Genomic DNA, 22476 nt, shown 5'->3' on the forward strand with positions numbered 1-22476 from the left:
TGAGAGCAAGGAGTCAACTGGAGCCAGGGTAGTAAGAATGCAGTGCAGGCACGGTTTTCCTCTGTAAAGAATCCTGAGCTGGCTTGTTAGAGGAAACTTGATTCCAGTTCCTTTGTGGCACCCTCATTCTTAGAGTATATTCATTACAGTGGGTCTGTCATGTTCTTTAAATTTTTATAGTTACTATGTCTTCTAACAAGGTAGATAATTAACAGTTCTGCTCTCTAACATAACAAAAAGTCCTAGTCCTATAAGAAGACCATTTAGGGTATAGAAGAAGGGAAACAGTGTTTTGAAATAAAGTTGATCTATAGTTACATAAATTGAAAATTTCTTCAGCTAGCTTAACATTTGTTATTTAATCATAATAAATTTTTATTTTCATAGCTAACTAGATGATCATGTTCTTTTTATATTTTAGTATTTTGTTAAAAAAAAAACTTATAAAACAATCATATATTCCTACCAGCAGTCAATATTTTTAGGCCCAAAACTAGAGAAATGAATTTATTTACTTGATTTGTATTTATTTACTCTATTCCTGATTTGATGAGGACATTTACATGAAGATACATATTAAAAAATAATTAAAAGAAAAAATATAATAATACCTGGGAAAATAAAATTGCAGCAGTCAAGACAATAGAGAAAGAACACAAATAAAATGGCCTTAAGGTCTCATACAGTCACCAATTTTAGCTGTTAATTTGACCCTGACAACCCTGGCAACTAAAAGAAAAGGCAGATGTGATCAGTTACATGATATACATTGTATGTAAGAAGAGAACACACCCCTTGGGATAGTTTTAGTGAAGAGGGGTGTGAGCATTCAGTTCATGAAATTGATATTGAAAGAAATATTTTTGGAAGGATATTATGTAAAGAATTGTAAATGATGTGTTGGGCAAGTCTTTAGTAAGAACCTTATAGTAGACATAGGGTAGGTTGTGAAGATGAAGGTTGTTTTATGTAAAAGATTTGTATATAAGTTGAAAGTGTAATGTCAAAGCATAGTAAAGACAGTTCTGCTTGGGGGAAGTTTAAGCAATACCACCCACATATTTACCTTTCTAATTATCTGGATTGCTCTGAAAATAAATCATAGACTATCCAGAAGCATAGGTTAATCATATGTGCTTTAGAGGAGCATTCATATATTTCATACCTTTCAATAATTTTTAAAAAATAAAAGTTGGGCAACAGGCATTGGCAAGGACATGAAATATAGGTACTGTGGGTTTTATCCTTCATCACTTCTTTGGCAATGAGAATAAAATATAAATTACTAATCTCTGTGTTTCTATAGGACTTTGTAGAACTTGCCATGCTCTTCTACAGTGTATCTCATCAAGGGCAGAGACCAAATCTCATTTTTCTTTGTATCCCAGCATCTAGCAAAGGAAGTACAGCATAATGGATTTGTAATCTATTGTGCTTTCCTGAAGTAGACACTTTGAAGACATTCCAGAGCATCACCATCATTTATATAGCTTGAAAAAGGTCAAGTTTCTGCATCAATTAACATGAAGGAACTTAATTTATAATAAAAAATTTCCTTTGGCAACATTTCAAAAGCATTAACTGAACCATTAACTGTATCAACCGATGTAGGTATGGGGTTTTTTTAAAATGAGAAAACCATCCAGAGGAACTTTCAAAATTGAAGTATATGTGTACCATGTCAATGACATGACAGATCAGTACTCACTCAAATTATCTATGAAACAATAACCCTATCCCACTTTTTAAACTTGGTGAGAATTGGATCTGTATTATCTAGTACTTTTAAATCAGTACCATGAGCCTTTATGACAGTGCAAAGTCTCCAAACATGATAACAAATTCTTAGAGTAGGGCCCGTACATTGGCAGTAAAATCATATAACTTAGTTGTGTTTCCTTGAGATGAGATTGTAAAGAGAATAGGTTATTGGAGATCATAGTATGGAAATACAGAGTAAATTGTAGCATGAATCCAATGTCAAAATCAAGATTGAAATAAACAAATTCATAAATAGTTTGTAAGTGTTGTGCAAAAAAGTGGTTAACCTCAGAACTTATTTGAATAGAATACTCTTGCTACAGTCTAGAAACATAGAATGATAAATGGAAGAAAATGACCTCCTTTCCCATACTCTATGAGTAACAGCACTTCCAGAAAACAATAGCTCTAGAACCTTGCTATTTTAAATGTGATCCTGAGACTGGCAACCTCTGGCATCACCTGCGGTATTGTTAGGAATACAGATTCTGAGATCCAACCTCATGCTTATGGAATGAGAACCTGCTTTGTAGCAAGATCCCCAAGGCATTCATACGCACATTAAACTTCAGGAAGCACTGCTCTAGTGCAAAAAAGGATGCAGCCCCTAGCTTTAAAAATTCAGTGAAACCATGACTGTGAACAAGATCCTGAAAGAGGATACTTCTTCCACTCTTTTCCTTGGTGAGTAGTTCATCTACATTATAGGTTGTTTAATAATTTTAAATAAAAAGGAATAATTTTTGTAGTATAGTACTATATGAAATCCCAGTTATTTATTGTCCATTTTTGTAAGACCATGAAATTTCCTCAATTAGTATATAATTTAAGTGACCATAAAGTTTGTCTTCACTTTGTTATTGAAGTATAACACATCTTTACATTATGTGTTTCAGCACTTTTTTTTACATGATGACCCCATTCTGCATCTACATTTTCCCCAAGAGCTTAAAAATTAATAATTCATAAGGTTAATAACTAAGTTTTTAGGGAATCTACAGGTGTTTGCAACTCATAGCTTCTAGATATAGTATCCAAACATGAATAAAATTAGAACCTTATAACTTATAACTGAGTTGGGAGAAAAGAACCCTAAGTAAAAATAAGGGGAGAGGACTTTTTCGTTTGTCTTTGTTTTGTTTTGTTTTGTTTTTCTTTCAATAGGGTTTAAACTTGGATTCTATATATTCAGCGCTCTTTAGGCAGTGGGCCTCCCAAGTCCACATGGGCTTCATTGAAGCGTTCTTCCCTTGCCTTCTAGCCCCCATGCGGGAGCTAGGTTTTACTGCGCAATATTTCAGCACTAAGGACAGCGCCCAGGCTCCTTCTGAAAAAGGGAGGGGATCCGGTTGAGTTTGCGTAGAAGACAAAAGGTGGAAGAGCTGGGGAAAACAACTCCAAACGACGCATGCAGTCCCCAGTTAAACCAATATAACTTTCACTCCCATCTTTCCCTTATCAGAAAAGAAGGACATTAAGAATTTAGCGTCCACTCCTCGACTGAGACTGCGGACCCCGTGCACAGCAAAATGCCCTCGGCACAGCTACTGGTGCAGCGAGGAGAGGAAAATCACGATTTAAAAAATAATTATACTTCCACTGCCTTAGGAAGTCAAATTGGTGATGAGCTCCGATCGTTAACCTTCATTCAGAGCGTGATATGAATGAAAACGAGGGCCTTTTTTTTTTTTTTGCAGTACTTATGATAGATAGAGCCTGTTGCTGCGACGGCGGATTCCTTGCCCCCTTTCATTTCCCACCTCTTCTCTGTCTCACGTACTCACACGACCAGACAACTTCATCTACACACGCGCGTGGACAAATATTTACACACTGCTACCTTGGAGAAATCCAGGCACACTTCCCTGCAAATACACTCGCGCGAGCACACGTACCTTACGGGTGCTTACGTACTCTGTCACTCACGGGGAGATACAGACATTTACACGTAGGCCAGGAAAGCGCTAATCACGGTCCTGTGACTCCACGCAGGTTCCCAGGACACGCCTTTTACACTGTTACTGCACCGACCAGCGAACACAGACAAACCTGCCACCACTTAAATCTACTTGCTGGATTTCATCTCCATGGCAACAAGCATGGAAGGTGAGACATCTCCGCCTGCGAAGTAACTTTCTCCCCCTACCCTCCGCATTAACTGACAGGGTACCAGTGCGGGACCAAATGAGAAGAATGTCCTCATTTGTTAGTATTTCTGAATCCAGGGAGCAGGAAAGGAAGTGGGGGGCAAGGAGCCTGCAGGTCTGGTGGGTTCAAATTATAAAGGAGAGAGCTCTAATGTTTCTTCTGCTGCTTTTGTCAAAATACAACCAAAAAAAGAAAGAAAATAAAGAAAGAAAAAGAATGTGTTGTGTGTGTGCTGTCAGCTTGCTGATGCTTCTCCATTAATGATTTGTAGGAGATTTCTATGTTTCTTCAGTTGAATATATCCAGAGAACTGGAGACAGACAAGGCAGAATGATACCGACAAGCTGGGTTTCTCTAGTGAGACATTTTGAGAATTTTCAGACCAGATTTCCAGTGCTTTGAAAGGAATGAATGTCAGAGTCCTTGAAGAGCCATTCAAAGACTGAAGATTCTCTTAAGAGGAAAATTCTCTTAAGATTGAAATCTGAAAGGTTAGAAATTAGATTTTGGTAGATCCCAAGATTTTGGATCCCTGGGAAGGTCTGAAATTTATGCAGTTCATCATGATGAAGTCATCTGGGTTTGTAATTTAAGGTTTTCTTTTGATTCCATCACAGTTCATTCCTAATGATTAACTAGCTCTGTGCAGATGTAGCCTCAATAATGCTTCCTTTCCCTCTTTATTTTTAATGGGATTTAATAACCTGGATATTTGGAGGAGTGTGTGAATGTGCATGTATGAGAGGACTCATTTTAAAGCTTGGGTTTTCTTATATGTCTCATTTCAGGAAATTATGAATGTTCATATTATTAGCATTGGAGATTATTATATCTAATGACTAATATCAAAATACTTTTCACCCAGAACACTGTAATCCACCAAAATAGGTGTCATTTCAAATTTAATGTTTGCAATATCATTAATAGATCAACAGGAGAAAAAAACTATTGATTAAAATACAGGAGGTTCTGTTTTTTTTTAGTGGGCACATAGTTTTTGATAATGGTTTCTGTAACAACACATTGTTACATGCAAACTAAACAACTATAAACTGAAAACTGAATTTTTATATCTCCAGTCAGTAAACTTATTTCAGAGAAGAAACAAACATTATAAACAATTTTCATGTGTATGAAAGGCTGTATATTAGGTATAAAAATATTGTTATCTTTGCTTGAATATTCACAATGGTATGGTTTATATGACTGATTATAGAAAGACTATTGATTACTAACTACAGAGGAACTCAGTGAGATTTGGGCCTTTTAGTGTCTACAAGTAAATCCTTGGCCCAATCCTAGACTCATCAGGACTTAGAAATCCCAGTTTCTGACAATTACCATAATGGCAATGGTGTTTTCAACTCAATTGTTCATTTTCAAAGTACTTAAACATTTATTCCAGTGAATATGGGTTGAGGGAATATCTTGTCATTTGCAATAAGACTGCAAAAAAAAAAATACTTGAATACTTTAAACACAATATATATATAGACCCTGATATTTAAACTGTAAAATGTTGGTTTTACCCATTATTTTGTGGCGTAGCATATTTAAAATAAGTTTTACCATACAATTCTACATTGTACTTTTTTTGAAAACTCACTTCTTTTTTCTCAACCTTTTTTTTTTCTCATAAGGTTTTACTTATTCATGGTTTTGTAATTTCATGGCCTAAATTTCTCTCATATTTCTTTGATTTTTTTGTTTACCAACAAACAGAATAGCAAGTTGCTGTTTTCTCTTTGAGGAAGACATTAAAATGTCTGCTGTGCAGAAACAATTTTTCTTTTTTGCTTTCGCATCTCTTCCAGGAATTAGAGAAAGTGAAAAATGTATCTTTTATTCACATTTGTAGAGTAATTTTGGATACCTTATTAATTATAAAGAAATCAGTGTTGTAACTAAGGACTTCTATTTATTCTTAAAAGTATTTCATTATTAGCAGTCCTTTTAGATCATATTATGCTCTATATCAATAGAAAGGTGCAACACTCAACACACTTAACAGAATATTCTCAAAAACTTTAGAGATGGTGTGGAAATGAGACAGGTTGTTCATTTCACAGAGAAATTAAAATGGAAAATTTGAGCAAGTATTTGAAAATTTTAGGCCTGAATATACTGGTATTTCAGCTGCTACATATAAGGCTTAAAGTACCAAGAGTATCTATTTGTCAGCAAATAGTGATTATTTGCAGTCACTTAACTTTTTATTTATTTGTTTGTGTGTAAAGCCTGCAGCAATGACCAGACTTTTTACAACCTCCCGTAGTTGTTCTCCTTGACTTATAATTTGTTTTCATCTTTAGTATAAAGGAGAATTTTAAGATAAATATAAAAATCTGCATTCTTCCTTTTTAAGATGTTAATAAAACATCTGTCTGAACCCAAATTTTTTGTTAAAAATGGAATATCACAGTTCTTTAAATCCCAAGTGAATTTACTTGGCTCTACTTTTAAAAACAATATAGCCATGTCCTTATTATTGGAAATAATTGTCTAATGATCTGAACTTCTGTATTTTCAACTCTTGTGCAAATAAAACATCCTTTCTGTTAAGTGTCCTTAACTTGACTCCATTTGTTCATTACCCATCACTCTCAAAACTCTGTTCAATTTCGTGTCCCTCCTGGACATTTAACTGAAATGTTTTAAATGATGAAAACATTCTCAGTGTCAAGCCCAAGGCCCTGCTTTTTGGTGCTTAGCTTCCATCACCATTGCAGAATTCAACAGTGTTTGCCAAGACCTCTTAGCAACTCTAGCCTTCTCCGGGTTCCAGGCAACCTTGCTCCTCTAGACTCTCTCATGACTTACCTCACTCATGCAATTCCACTAGCAGATCCTGTTTTCTCCTTGTTAGGAAAGTTATTTTTTGAGGCTCATTGTTAGGCGTCTTCCATCTTCAATTCTTTCTGGTAACTGCACATAGAGCCTTAATGGGACTACAACAAAATCGCCCTCTGGATGGATCTAGAACCTACAAGATAACACTTCAAATACTTCAATGCAGCTATTGTCTTCCTTGCTCTTCTCTTTCCTAGGCAACACCCAGCAATTCTTTCTCCCTCTTAAGTTTTGATCTGCAAATGCTTCTGTATATTAGACTCTCTTCATCCTGGATGCCTTCTTCTACACAAATGCTCCAGATGTTCTTTCCTACTAACAATCATATGTTGGACAAAATTATCTGGGTTAATTTGTTTAAAACCACCTGATCAGTGTTTACTATGTGCCAGATATGAGCACCACAAATTCACTAAGTCCAGAACTAAACTCTTGATTTACTTACTACATTTACATTTTACACATATTTTCTTTATTTTGGCTAATGAAAGCATTATTTTCACACTTGTTCAGGTTTAATAAAGTGGAGTAAATGAAGGTGCTTCTTCATGGCCCACTACATCTCATCAGTTGCCAAATTCTATCTTTCATTTCTTTATAAATATCTTTTAAACCTGTTACCTGTTCTATGCATCTACTTCCTAGTCTAGGCCCTCATTGCCTCTCATATAGACCATTTCTCTCCATGATACTTTCTCCCTGAAATATATGTCTACTTCAATCTCATGATTAAGCCTCTCAACTTTTATCCTGACAGTCAAGATATTTCACATTTTGGCTTCAATCTACCTTTGAATGTTTTGTTTCCCATACTCCCCGTTGCTTGAGCCAAACTGCTCTGAATGAATTGCTCCTCTGAACAAATCCAGAATTTTTCTGCCTTTATACATATTGTCAAGCTGTTTTCTTCTTCACATATCTAAGTCCTCTGTTTTTCAAGACTCGGTTTATATATAATCTCTTACAAGAAATACTTTCCTGATTCCTAAATGAATGAAATCTCTATTCCCTTTAAATTTGTTTATCTTTTTTGAATCTCTTTTCATCAGGATGTTGAAGATAATATCAACCCTGTATGGCTATAACAGGGTTTAGATAAAATAAATAGGTAAAGCAGTGTTTGGCACATACTATTTATTAAATACATGCTTGTTTCTTCTTCCTTTTTATTGTCTTTGTAGAAGCCTACACTGTTTTACTTTTGTTTGCACAAGGATTTCTTTTCTTACAAGTTGGTATTTCTTTGAGTAGAGGGGTCCATGAATACTAGAACATGGTAGCAACTCAATAAATATTTTGGGGTGAAAGGGTAATGAATATATATTACTTTATATATGGTCTGACTAATACATAATAATAATATTACTACTTTCTATCATTTGTACCCCATTCAAGATAGCATTTGCTTTTTCAAGTAAATACCTCACATATTTGGCTTATAATGACTTTTCATTAATTGCAACTTTCAGATTTATTTCACATGAACTTCCAAGTCAAGTCTCCCCCATGTGGGGCTAGTGTATCTCCCCCCAACCCACCTAACTACAAGACTTTAGATGTGTTTCTATTAATTGTCTGTTCTGGTTTCAATCCAGAATTACCATCATCAGAATTGTCGTGAATCTTGATTCTGTGAGCTACCATATAACTTTCAGCCCACTTTTGTGTCAAATTTAGTAATCATCACTTCAATGTATTCAACCTAGTCACTATTCAAAAACACTGGAAAGAATGCAGATAGAGCTAGGCCTTTGTGATGCCAAGTTGGAGAGCTGTCTTCATGATCACAGAACTCAGTATTTCTTACGGTACTTCAGTAAATTATCAATCTACATTAACATAATATTATTCAGACATATCTCACCATCTTCCCCAGAAAGATGTCATGGGAGACTCTTAAATGGATTGCCAGGTCCAAGTGTATGGTGTTTTCCTGATTCTCCGTGTTAGTAGTAAACTTTCAAAAAAGGAAATGAATTTGGCATTACTTATTAAACTCTTGTTAACTTTGAGTGACTTCTTAAGTTCTGACAAATTATCTATTAAATAGTTAAATAGGCAATTCGGAACTTGTAACAAGATGAATTCCAAGTAATCCAGATATAATTTTCACAATTTGCCATTACACATTGAAAATTGAAACACATGTCTGTCCATGTTCATACTTTTGGGGTCACTCACAGTCAGGTATTTCTTAAAGTTTTGAAGAGTTTTTGCAGATCAAAGTTATAAATGATCTTATCCTAGGAGTTTTAACTCATCCAATGTTGCTAAACATTATTCAACTACATTTTTGTTCCCTTTTATTGTCTAATTTTTTTTTCATCATTAACAAAGACTATTCTACATTGGTTAAGAAGACAAAAGTCAATTAAGTAGTCTGCCTTTTGTTTGTCATCTGGTATCATTAAACTATCTTGCACAAGGAGGGAGTGTACTCCTTTATTGGTCAATTTCTTGATATGAACATACTGTCTATGAAATCCTCCCACTTCAAAATTCAAAGCTCTTCCTCCAGATATTTTCACAGCTCCCTTCTTGCTATCTTTCAGCCTTCAGGTCAAATGTCTCCTTGGAGGGTCTTTGCTGACTTCTTTAATTAAACAAGTGCACTTTATTTGTCATCACTCTCTTTCTGCTTAACTTGTTTTCTTTCATAGCATTTATGACTACCTGACATAAGATAGATAGATGGAGAGATAGAGAGATAGAGAGATGTGTATTTTAAATGATTGTGTCTGTCTACTTCTCTGGGTGGTTACACTCATGATGACAGGTGTACATTGCTGTCCAGTTCACCCCTATACTCCACAAGAACAGTGTTGACACATAACAGATATCCAATATATATATATTTATTAAATCAGTTAAACTATTATTGCTATATTCATTATTTTATATTACCTTGTCTAATTTAGCTTTTGTCATACCAATTGTTGCAGAGAAACAATACTCTGAGACAGAGTTTGGTGTGCAGGATGCAAGTCTACAGAAGACTTTGAAACAACATTTTTTCCTTTTATTAAACAAAATGTCAAATAACCAGCAAACCCAAAATGTACTGAATATTCCTGACTTGTAAGGTTTGAAGATAGAACTCTTTTGTGATCCAAACAGTTATAAAGTAAAATGTTGTTCGATATTAACTGGTGTATTAGTTGGTGAATAATTTTGAAAGCTACAAAGTTTGTTCTTATTAATTACTCTCTTTCTCCACTCCTTACTTCATATCCCTTCTTCTGTCTCAGTTGTTTTCTGAAAATTGAATCCAAGAAAATCTAAAGGGTTAGTCATTTTAGTAAATATAATTCTTAAAATTTACAAGAAGAAGAAACAACAAAAATAGAAACACTAACAGTCTGCCAATCTCTGTTATTGGATTACAGATTATTTAGTGACAGTCCCCTCAAGAAGCATGGCTATGTGTCAGTAACCATTTGATTTGATCAACTAATCTCAATTAATTAATCTAATTAACTTTAAGACATCAAATGGGAAAAATCTATTTTGCTTCAATTCAACACATCCTTTCCAAATACTTTAGTGGTAGTTTTAGAATCTCAATATAATAGGAACCTAGGAGTGGAAAACTGGTTAGGAGGGGAAACAGGAGCTAGCCTCCAAGTAGAATTTTCATAGAAAATATGCTGTTTACCTTAGATTTTATGTGTATTTAGTGTGTTGTGAAAGGTAATGGAGATGGTGGAAAGATGGGAAATGGTCTGTAGCCACTCCTGCTTGTTGCTAGCAAGCTGCTATGTTGAGTTCTGCTCTTTTTAACATAATTTTTAAAACACAGTTTCTCTCTTTAAGAAATTAACATTTAGTGTATGGAGTGGCAGTGGAAAATACAAGTACGTAAGTCTAAAACTAAGGGGGTGAAAAAGAAGACATTACACCTATTTAAAAGGATCAAAATCTGTATCTGATCAAATTGTGATCAAAGACAAAGTGGCACTGGAGACAAACCTTGAAACAGGGACTTCAGAGCTTACCCAGTTCTCATCTTCTGATTATTTATTGCATTATCTACACATGCAAAAATGAAATGAAAATTAGATGACAGTTCTGGTCACAGAAACAGTGACTTAGCCATCTCATGATGAATCAAATGCTTGTAGGATTGATTATTTGAATATTCACTTTCATAGCTGATTTTATATTAAGCACATGTAAATAGTTCTTTGTGTCCACAAAGGTCATTCTGCAATCACTACAGTAGAAGCAGCATCTCCAGTTTGAGTCTGATCCATATCTGATGATGTTTTCAAACATTTTTGTGAGTTAAGTCAAGAGGGTTTGAAAAATGCCAGATTTATAAAGCAGTTGCCTGCCCAGTATATACATGGATAAAACTAAACTGTGTCCAATTTTGTATCTAGACCAAGAGGTGACTCCAGCAGGAATTCTGAAGCGCCACAGCGATATGACAGTGAATAATGAGTAGTACCTACTGCGGTAACTCTTCAGCAAAGATGAGTGTCAACGAAGTATCAGCCTTCTCATTGACTCTGGAACAAAAAACTGGCTTTGCTTTTGTTGGGATTTTGTGCATCTTCTTGGGACTTCTTATTATCAGATGCTTCAGAATCCTGTTAGACCCATATAGTAGCATGCCTTCCTCTACATGGGAAGATGAAGTTGAAGAGTTTGATAAAGGGACATTTGAATATGCACTTGCATGACAGTTCCAGCTTTACAGAACACTTACGCTGCTGCATTATGCCATGGGGATACAATCATCATTTCCTAGAGTGTGCTGGAAGAGGCTCATTTCATGCACTGATCAATAAACATATATGGTTAACCTATCCACCACACTGTGTAACTGATAAACCATTGTTGGGGTTCACTTCTTTCCTTGTCCCCACATTGAGATTTCTAATGAATAGAGCATAAACAAAGCTCCAGTCTTTTATACCATCTTTATTCTTATCTCAAACATCTGCCCTGAATCTCTCCTTCCTTTTTGAGCTCACAGCCTGTGCTGGAGGCTTCCTGCATCTGCCCTTCTGCAATGCACAGATATGCTCTCCACATGCTTATCTTCCTTATCTATAGCCAATCAAGTGTCAAAAGATAAGAGTCCAAAGAATAAGTCAAATATGATTTTCATAATAATAGCCATTGGTCAAAAATGTTCACAGATGAGAACATTTCAAAAAACGAACACACAAAGCCTACAAGTAGCATCAGCTCAAATGCCACAGTTTGACCCTTCTAGTTCTTCTCTTCCTAGAATCTCTTGCAATAAAATCCCTTAGTCTGAGGTCATACTGATGCACCCTCCTCTTCCCCTTTTATAAACAGCCTTAAAAAGGGAGTTTCCAACATGACCTAGCAGAAAGAGCACTCCACCAGGGACAAGAAAGGTAGTTTCACTGCCACCATTACAGTGATCAACCTTGGGCAAATCACCTAGTGTTTGTGGACTTCAGGGATGAAGCTAACCAGAGGATTTTTAATGTCCCTGCCAATTCTAGTGCCCCATGAACTCTACAGCCATACCTGGAAACCCAGAGATGTGAGATGAATGAGGATTTAAGATGTTAGGAAAGTTTTCTGTTTAGAAGCCTAAACTCTGAGATTTGAATTCTAATGTTGGCCTAGCCAAGAACTAGCTTGATGACCTAGAAAGCCATCTAAGGGAACCTTATTTTCCACATCCATGCAACAAAGACAAAAAACTTATTCTGCATATCTTGCAAGAATGTTGAGTGGACCAAGTGATGTATAATGAATGTGAAAGTAATTCGAAAGCCATAAAACGCTGTTTAAACATACCTTGCTATTATTTATTCTCCTCACTGATGATAGTAACAGAGATTTTCAAACCTTAAAAAAGAATGACTTATTCAACTTCTCCAGTTTTCATGCTCTTCATTTGATAAATAAAAAGACAGAATTATATAATTCTAAAACTCCAACTACAAAATACTGACTCTCTATGATCACTGAATGTAGGAATACAGCAGGAGATAAATAAATACAAAAATATCTGTGTCAGTTGAGAACACATAATTGCCAAGCATACCAAAAAAGAACAACTAGTACTGAGAATGTTAAATTAGGGGCTTTCCATTCATTATGTGACTTGATACTCTTATCAATCCTTTGAATTTGTCACTACTATTTCTACTTTATTATCTCAGTTTCACAGATGAGGAGCTGAAGCTGAGTGAAATTAAGTAACTTCCCAAGGTCACCAAGCTAGGGAGTGGTTGTGTCACGAATTGAATTTGGGCAGTCTAACATTAGAGACACTGATTGTAAACATCATACTGTACTCAGAGACTCCTCTACACTTCTGCTTATCTTACAAATATGATTACTGCTCAGGTCTATAGGGCTCCAAAACCAGCTGTGTTGGTGGGATTCCCTGATACTAAATCCTTCGTAGACTTAGCACACATAGGTGTTGCCTATGGATATTTGGACCAAAGCCACAACTCAAGGAGGCTCTTTGAACCCCCATAGATACAGGAGTGTTGGCCTGGGTCACCTTGCAGCCAGTTACTAATTTGGTCCAAGAACACCTCACTAAGCCAAGTTAGCTGAATATACTGAAAGTGGTATATGTCTAGGACATTAGGTATCCCTTTTGTGACCCAGGATTTTAAATTCCTCGCAAAGGTATATGTTCAAGTATGAGATGCTCCATTTGTCTCCCAGGGAAGACTTAACTAACAGGACCCTCTATTTTGTTGACATAACAAGACCAATAAACTTTCTGCTTTATTTCAAAAAGCAGAAAGACCCCCAAAACCAAAGAAAACTTTATGAAGTATGAGCATTATTTCTGGAAGTTCAGCACCCACAAGCTTTTCATACACCATCAACTCCACTGTAATGTTATTTCCAATTCCATTAATGAGAAATTCTTTTAACCAAGGGTGTCTTCATCCATGGCATTTATTCAATTTTATTGTGTGCCTTAGACTTCTTTTTAGGAGGGGAAGAGAGAGAGAAAAAAGAGGTCAGTGTCAGCATTTTCAGAGACAGAGAGAATATAAGATACAAAAGGATGGTTATAATATGGCTGCAACATGAAAATTACATGAAATGCCAATCATTCTAGGAATAGATGTCCAGTGACATAACCAGATCATCCCCTAGCTGCACTTTCCCAAGAGACCTGTTGGAAAAGACAAAAGATGGAGGAGAGTACCTCCAGGTAGTTTCTGTCTGTTACCTTACTTACCTGTCTGAAAGGCCTAAATCGGGTTTACCTTTCAAGGTTGGTTTTATGGATAGTGTAATTTTATCCATATCCTCCAAACCATCTCCTGTCTGCTCCAGAATGTCAGAATCCCCTTAATAGAGAACAAAGACTTTCATTTCACAGTTAGAGATAAAAGGCTTAGAATGAAAATGTCTGGTTGATGTAAGACCAAGACTGGAACTAATTCACACTGTACTGTAGTCAGACAGTCAGTCAGCAAGGAGAAAGGAAATCAACCACTGTCAGAGGGTTTCAGTCTTTGGTAGAGGAAAAAGTTTAAGGAATAATTAGGTGAGCTCCTTAAAGACAGCCAGGGTTGAGAAAATGGTTGAAGGAAAGGGAAACTAGAGGCGGCAGAAATAACTGCAAATGAACACTGTCCAGGGTCAGTGAATTGGACTTGTTTCAGGTCCCAGACCCATCTTAGCTGACCCAAGTAACCAGTCCCAGCCAGCTGACTCTGAAATGTTACTAAATTCTTGCCTTCTCTATGGGGAGTCAGAATGCTTTGTTGAATGGATAAATACCTTGTACTGGCGGCCTTTAAGAACAGAATGAGTTATAGGTATATTCTTGTAATTATGACTCTATTTCTGATACAGTCTGTGACGTTAGACTGACTGATCAGCATGACCTTTACCTGACAAAAAGCATCTAACGGGTTTTACTTAGGTATCTCCAGACCCCTTTCAACAATCCGGTATCTGTTCACCAACCTGCCTTTCCCCCAATTTTCATAGGTATAGTATTATCCCAATCTCTTTTGATTCGCTCTAGAATCTTGAATGTGACTAAGTAGAAGTCACCAAATATAAATGTTGCCAATAGTAAAAGAAAGCACTAAAGTACAAACTGGTTCACTTTTAAATCCTATACCCAAATGAACTCATTTAAATTCACAGTAACTCTACAAAAAGGTAGGTACCAATATTGTTCACAACTGCATTTTATAGATGAGAAAGTTAAGCATAGAGAGATTAAGTAACTCACCAGGGTTTACACAGATATTAAGTGACAGGGCTGGGATGTAAACTGAGCATACTGACTCCGGAGAGTTGCTCCTAACCACTGTGTTGCACTGTAACTGTGCTGCTCAGGCAACTGGAAATCACTTGGATAGTTTCTTGTAAAATACAAGGAGGACTCACTCAATCTTCCTGTTGAAAACCAGTGACAGAAGCTGCATGGAGGCATTGTTTGTATTGTCTTAATCACCACTTCACAGACTTGAGCCAAACCGTTCGTGCAACAAACCTCAAAAAACAAAAACAAAACAAAAAACAGGTTTGATTAAAAATGTTTTGCCAGGTGGAGACCAAAAGGTCATTTAGTAGTGCCACTGGGAAACTTACAGTTTGATTCCTGCTTGAAACAGTTTTCTTTCTAGGTAGAAATATTTTCAATAAATCATTGCTTCTGCCTTCAATCTGCTTACTTCTCATGCAGAGAAGAATCTAGATAGTATCTACTATAAGCAAGATAAAATGATCTCAAAGACCATTTCCTAGATACAAAGTATAGAAACTATTTCTAGAGGCCTATATTTTGCTGCCCGTACTGAACAATAGGAGGTCACTAGGAATCATGTGAAATAAGACAACAGGATTCAATTCATTTAGCCCCAAACAGCTAGCTGAATCACTGTTCATATTTTGTTAGATGATTGCTATTGAGCAATCCAACTCCCCTTATGAATTAAATAAATTTATTTGACTTCCTGTCTGAAAGGATTAATGGTTTACTACTAGTTGTAGTTGATGGAGTACTTAAGGTTCCTTAGGGCTAATGACTAGGCTGGGCCTGCAGTATTGTTCCAGCCCAATCATTGCTCAGTCATCTGTTCCAAGGGAGATTCTAACCAATAAAAAGCAGCTTGAGGTTCTGGGCTGAAAGCTAAGTGCCCCATATATACCTGAGTGATGCTGACACAGGGTACACTTCCTGAGAAGAAGGTTCCTGGGTGGTAAGTTTAACATTTCTGGGCAGGGTAAAAATCACAGTTAATATGCCACAAGGTAGATCCTAAAGAGTAGGGTAAAGACAAGGATGTCAAGGACAATGAAGAGAAGTGGGATATCCTATAAAAACTAAAGGGAAAACAGCTTCACTTCTTCTTTCCCCAGGAGAAGTTATTTGAGAGCTCAAGTTGAGATTTTTTTTTAATTCAGAGAAATAGCTTTAATAACTGCAGTAGAGGCAAATTTTTGTTAATATTTATCTTTCTAGAATTTTCTTTGAAAAGTCAAGGTTTAAGTTATCAATAAAGAAAGATTATTCAAATGAAAGAATGTTCTAAAAAGGGTTCATATCATGGATTGTGAAAATGATTATGTAGTCTATCCCACAATCAAATTTAAACCTCTCAATGAAGATTTGAGGGCATTTGATTAATGTAATCAGTAGAACATGATTATTTTCCTGAAATATAGCATACAACTTTATTAAGGACTGAGATTTATTTTTTTGCCATGAATACTCATATGTTTTTTTTAAGGTTCCATAATGGCATTTGTACAACAAACAAATGTATGAGCAAATGAAACATTTTGAAGGTTAGTAAAAGATCTAAGAATTTACAGAGACATCTTCTTGACAAGGCATATTTTATGTATTCTTATGTCTTAAAAATATTTTAAAAATTTTATTCACCATCTAGTGTATATTCATGACAATCATGATTATGTAATAATCACATAATGGACTGTGTTTCAGGTTGAGACTGTTCTCACCAGTTCTTACTGTACTCAGTTGTTAATCTTTTTAAAAATCATGTTGAATCCAACTACACTGAGTCCAAGCAAATACTATAAACATAGACAAAATTTTAATGACTCTATTGGAAATTCTGTTTGCTGAAGCAGGTCCCCGGTTATTTATTACAGGATTTAATTGCTCAGGTGACCAAAGTTCCTAGACAGGTAATTTTTAATGCAGTGAATTTAAAATTGTATGTCATGTGAAAGAAATGTGTTCCCTCATACCCCTACCCCTACTTAAGTATATTTACATTAATTGAAACAAGTGTAATTTTCTTTTTCAATGACAGCTTTGAAGAACATTCTGAAGATTGTACTGGAGACAATAAGTCAAGAATCTATTGAATTCTTCTAGAACAAAAGCCAGGAGCCCCCTAATGTGAACACATTAATGTTTATTTTGAGGAGAAAATATATAGATTTGTTTTAAACAACCGTAGAATAGTCAGCTAAGTCCAAAAATAAAATCCCTTTTGGAAGATGTCACTGAACAACTCTTCCAATGTTTTTCTGGATTCAGTGCCCAGTAATACCAGTCGCTTTCAAGTTAATGTCATAAACGAGAGCCATGAGAGCAGCGCGGCCGTGGCTGACGACACCGACCCTCCACATTACGAGGAGACCTCTTTTGGGGGTGAAGCCCAGAACAGATTCAGAATCAGCTTTAGGCCTGGGAATCAGGAGCGCTATGACAATTTCCTCCAAAATGGAGAAAGTGCTAAAACAGATGCCAGCTTTCATGCTTATGATTCTCACACAAACACATACTACCTCCAAACCTTTGGCCGTAACACTGTGGATGCAGTTCCCAAGATTGAGTACTACCGTAACACCGGCAGCATCAGCGGGCCCAAGGTCAGCCGACCCAGCCTGCTTGAGATTCACGAGCAACTTGCAAAGGTAAGCTGAAAGGCACAGGCAAGTAGCCTCCCTTACTTCTGGGGTCATTTCCTGCTCCTTAACAATGGTATGAATGTGACAGCATCCAGTGAAGAGGTCTATTCCAAACCGTCCGTCTTACTTACACAACTGTCCCTACTTCCCAGTTACTGGAAAATACACAAAAGTCTTTCATAAATGTTTACCGAGTGAAGGCAGAGAACTAAAGAGAACTCTGAAAGTCAGACAATATGTCATATCTTGTTTACAATAATTGTCTACTCAATTTGCACTTGATTAAATATGTCAAATTGAACACTAAGCTGGTTTCACCTTAGTATCAATGCCTCCACAACAGTTGTAAAAAAAAAAAAAAAATCACTGGTGTTTTGCTGTAGTTAATATTGTGGTGTGTGCGTTTAGTGCACATGGACATTTTTTTATACTCTTTAAAGAGAGAGCAGAGATTTATACAACTCAGCATTTTCTCTTCCTCTTCCAAACCTTGCATGAGGCTCCTGAATGCACTTAAGCATAAAAAGGTAACTGAATTAAAGTACAAGGGCAGAAGTGGCTAAACTTTTCATTATTTAAGGAATATAGCCAAAGTTTCCAAATGTGCTAGAAGCATGAGGCAGCATTTTTTTAAAAATCTTGTAGCAAATCATTTGTGAATAGTAGATTTCTTCTTCCATAACTTGCTCTAAAATATGTTGAAGACTTTATCTTCTTGCTCTTCTGGAACACAGTTTGGAAAGAATATCATTCTTCATGGATATAATTACTTGCTAGAAAGACTAATGCTGTCACATACCCAAATGCAGTTTACTCTTGCCCAAGTTTCTAGGTAAGGGAAAAAAACTGATTGGAACAATTCCTTTCAAATTCATACATTCAACAATTTTTTAAATTAAATGATTACCCACTCCAGGGATTCTAAGAATACTGCTCTCATGAAAGATGCTAATAAAGGTGAAATTCTCCCTTTAATTTCTGCTCATCATTCTTTCCACAAGGAAACTCATCTGCAAAACTTATTGCCCTGGGCTGCTCAGGGTCCCTGACTCTGTCCCTACCACCAGACTGAGTGACTTTCCAAGGAGGAGCCCACGCTCTGATATCTGTACTGGTATCACTTTTTCCCACCAAATCTTACTTGTCCTATGTACTGTACTAGAAACACTCTGCTAAGTGGCTGGTTTCTTTTTAAATGTAGATGTAGACTTTATCTGGGAAATCTGGTGCCTTAATCAAAAGAAGTTAGCAATGTGGTGATGGTGATGTCAAAATGGCAGTTCTCAGGGAGGTTTCTGAGAAATTCAAAGCACCTGAAATCAGACTCAAGTGTCCTTTCCTTTTCTATGTAAGGGGAGAGGAAAGGAAAAGAGAGAATGAAAAGAGGGAAAAGAAGGTTGAGGGAAGAGGGCACAGGTTGTTTCCAAGATGTGGGAAGGGCAGAAAGAGAAATTTAAAGCATTATGAAGAGTTCAGTTTATCCCGAGGAAGTGAAATGAGCCATAGCACTCTTTAACAAGATCTGAAATTCTATCCACCATACTCTACTTCATTACACAAGATAATTTTAAAAGCTGTACCCTTCATAAAATCATGGCAAAACTTAAATATTCTCACTCAGCCCCTTCCCCAACTTATGACACAAGAAAATAATATTTAACTGCATTAGAAAGTAAATGGAGTGAACTCACATTGTTCTTAGGATTTATATTCTAGAGAGAGAAAAGAAGCTTATTTACAATTTCTAAAGCCATGTTTGTATAAATCTTTACGTGAGGGGAGAAAAACTCAGGAAACAGATTTGATATTTGTATAGGATATCATACTCTTTCTGATAAAATAAAACAAGACTTAGGAATTAATTTTGACTTAAAGTATTTTTTCTCAGATACCAAGGAATGACAAGTTGTTAAATAGATTAAAAATTAGCTTTAGGCTCAATGCCCTGAATAATCATTCTGAAAGCATAGTAATAAATTACTCTTTTTATGAACTTGACCCCCACTTATCTAGGGTTTTGACCTTGATTAAATCACACAGGCATCTCCACATAACCGAGGTGGACGCAGAATTCAATTATAACCATGGAATCTCCAATGGACACATAACTATAGCCAGGACCCTTCTAGTGCTGCTGAGGTTGTAAGGAGTGGTCTGCCTCTCCAGGTGTCCCACTGCTGCAGTATCCGTTGACTGCAGACTTTAACAGTCTGGGCCTTCAATGCATCTCCTTTCTTGCTAGTGAATTTGATCCTACTATTCCCCTTGCTTCCCCGCCCCCATCCAAATAAAAATGAAGACCTGCAATGTAATGTAGCTATGCTGCCACTTCCTGGTGGCCCTTGACATTTTTATGATAGATCCTCAAATCACAACTAGAAATGATCAGTAGAAAAAAAATTATGTAGTAATACTTAGACATACCACAGACTTTGTATGCAAAAAATCATAAATGATAGTGTTTACTTAAACAATTTAGAAGTGGAAATAGTTAACTTAGTACAAGTTTGGCTGTATTTTTTATACCCATGCTTGAAAAAGTCATACTTTTCAGTACTAAGTGGCATAGCATATTAAACGGAAGAACATATGTAGTAAGAAATTAGTTGGATTTTGTGCAAATGCCAGCTGTGACTCCCAAGTCAGAAAAGAAAATCACATGACAAGGTTGCCCTAATAGGTAAAATGAAGACATTATTTTGGGTCTCTACTTTAAGTGAAACTCTGAGTGATACATATTGACAGAATTTGTAATCCCAGTGATTTGAGATTGCAGTTGAAGAAATCCTTTTCATTTTCTAAATAGTCAAGAGCTAAATGCCTATAGTGATAGCTATAAATTACAGATTTTTGAAAACCCTAGTTAAAAAGCAGAAAAAAAATGACTCCATTCTTTACTTGCTCTGCAATATTACACCAGCTGTATAACTTGGACTGATTCTTCAGGCTACTCGTAAGTACTAGTTGATAGGCATATAAAGGCTGATGTTGCCTGCAATGGCAAGAACTCAATAAATGGTTGTTGATGATGATGGTAACTTTTACACTAGCTAATATTTATTCAAAATTTTTATTTAAAAGTGACATATATACTGATAAAATATTTAACTGCTATTAAAACTGTATATAATGAACTGTCTGTTATCTAATGTAAATCTTCAGTTATTCTTTCCAGGCAATCATGACTAACAGCTTCTTATAAATCCTTCCAGAAATTTTTATGCCTATACAAACACATGTATATATATATCTCTAAGTATCCATATTCCTATGTATACAATTTTCTCTTTTGTATTCTATTTTTTTCCAAACATGTATTGGAACATATTTTACATATTGTCCTGCACACTGCTGTTTTCACTAAACAATACATTTTGGAGATCTTTCCATATCAAAGCATGTATGATTAGCAGACATCTGGCAAAGACTAACATAGTATTTTTGCTTTGTAAAAATAATTCTACTTTTAGTATCCAGACTAATTCTTGTGGCCACCTTTTCATATGTAATTCCTAACTACAGGGTTAGCCAAAATGGAACTCCTTTTCTGCCTTACTAACCACCAATGTTGTTAGCACTTCAGAAAAATGTTATTATAACAAGAATCAGGAAAATATAGTATTTCAGTGTCCTGACATTATTGAAATAAACTATTAAAAGTATAAAATACTAATAAAGTCAAGATGTAAATAATATTCTTAAGGAAGCCAACAATCTAGAAACTGATTCTAAACAAAAACCAATGACTTCACATTTGGGTCACTAGACTGTTACCAACTAAAAATAATTTGTGATTAAAAGCATCAAGAGTCCAATATAATAACAAACTTTTTACTGAGAATTTTTTGTGTGTCAGACACAGTGCTCACACTTGGCAAATTCTTACTCAGTCCTTATAACAACCCTTCACCATAGCTACTACTACTATTGCTGTTTTATAGATGGTGGAAGTTTCATAAAATCCTATGGCCCTTTTAGAAGAGAAAACAATAACAGAGAAGTCGATAAACTTCCAAGGCTAAGAAACAAAGGTCACATGGCTAGTAACTGAAGCCATGCCTGCACGGCCCCAGAGCCCCTGCTCTTTATCACTGTTTTCCGTCCTCAGCCTGCTGTCCCATAGCACTTTGCTTCAGCTCCCTGGACAGCTATAGGAAATGGTGGAACTCAGGTAGGAAGGAGGTATTGCACCTCAGTCATGACAGGCTGAACAGAAGATCCTCATTCTTTCTCTCTTATGATGATTGTGCCAAGAGACAGTGTTGCTTCTCCTACAGAATTAACTGTGGTATCAATCATTTTCATTGTCATTGTCAAAAGCATTTATTAGCTATTTAGGTACAAGAGCTGCTATATAAAGTGAGTCAAAGAGATTTGACCTCTCCTCTCTAAAATTTTATTTCATGTGTCAAATGGAATTGTTACAGATAGAAATAAAGGATATATAGCCAAGTTAACAAACATTAAATCATACAAATCAGTGTATAAGTGCTTATCTTCTTTAAAAGGACAAACAAAATGTATAAATGGATTCTCTAGAAAATAATCTTTTCTAAAATGTTTCAAAGTTCAGATTTGGAACTTTAGCATTCAAATTGGGGATATTTGAAATTAAAAATAATCTCCCAGCCAAATAAAATAGACATTAAAAATTGAGGCAATTAATTCTTAGAAGGCCAGTGATGATCAGAGGCCACACCTAAAATATTTGTTTGAGTGGAACTCTGCAACTAAGGGCTCTCTCTAACACTTGTTAGAGTTTTTAGTATCCCAGGTCACACCTGGGAGCTCACACTATTAAAATAATCCATAGCAACAAAGCAAAAAAAACCCAAACAAACAAAA

At 35.9% G+C, this 22476-nt stretch overlaps 2 protein-coding genes across 6 annotated transcripts in view; both read left to right on the top strand.

Moving 5' to 3' along the window:
- The first annotated feature begins 3321 nt into the window (after nucleotides 1–3321).
- Nucleotides 3322–11588, top strand: CTXN2 (cortexin 2). The gene is made up of 2 exons (XM_036924497.2): nucleotides 3322–3867; nucleotides 11142–11588. The coding sequence occupies exon 2, from the start codon at nucleotides 11199–11201 to the stop codon at nucleotides 11442–11444; it is 246 nt and encodes an 81-aa protein (XP_036780392.1). The 5' UTR covers nucleotides 3322–3867; nucleotides 11142–11198; the 3' UTR covers nucleotides 11445–11588.
- Nucleotides 11589–15876: 4288 nt separating this feature from the next.
- The window catches only part of SLC12A1 (solute carrier family 12 member 1), a 78813-nt gene continuing 72213 nt past the window's right edge, over nucleotides 15877–22476 (top strand). For all 5 annotated transcript variants that reach the window (XM_036924500.2, XM_036924504.2, XM_036924502.2 and 2 more), the window contains exons 1-2: nucleotides 15877–15944; nucleotides 17028–17637. In XM_036924500.2, coding sequence (XP_036780395.2) covers nucleotides 17218–17637 — 420 coding nt within the window. In that variant the 5' untranslated portion in view covers nucleotides 15877–15944; nucleotides 17028–17217. The remainder of the gene's footprint in view (nucleotides 15945–17027; nucleotides 17638–22476) is intronic.

Source organism: Manis pentadactyla, chromosome 11 (assembly GCF_030020395.1).
Source record: "Manis pentadactyla isolate mManPen7 chromosome 11, mManPen7.hap1, whole genome shotgun sequence".
Taxonomy (NCBI): domain Eukaryota; kingdom Metazoa; phylum Chordata; class Mammalia; order Pholidota; family Manidae; genus Manis; species Manis pentadactyla.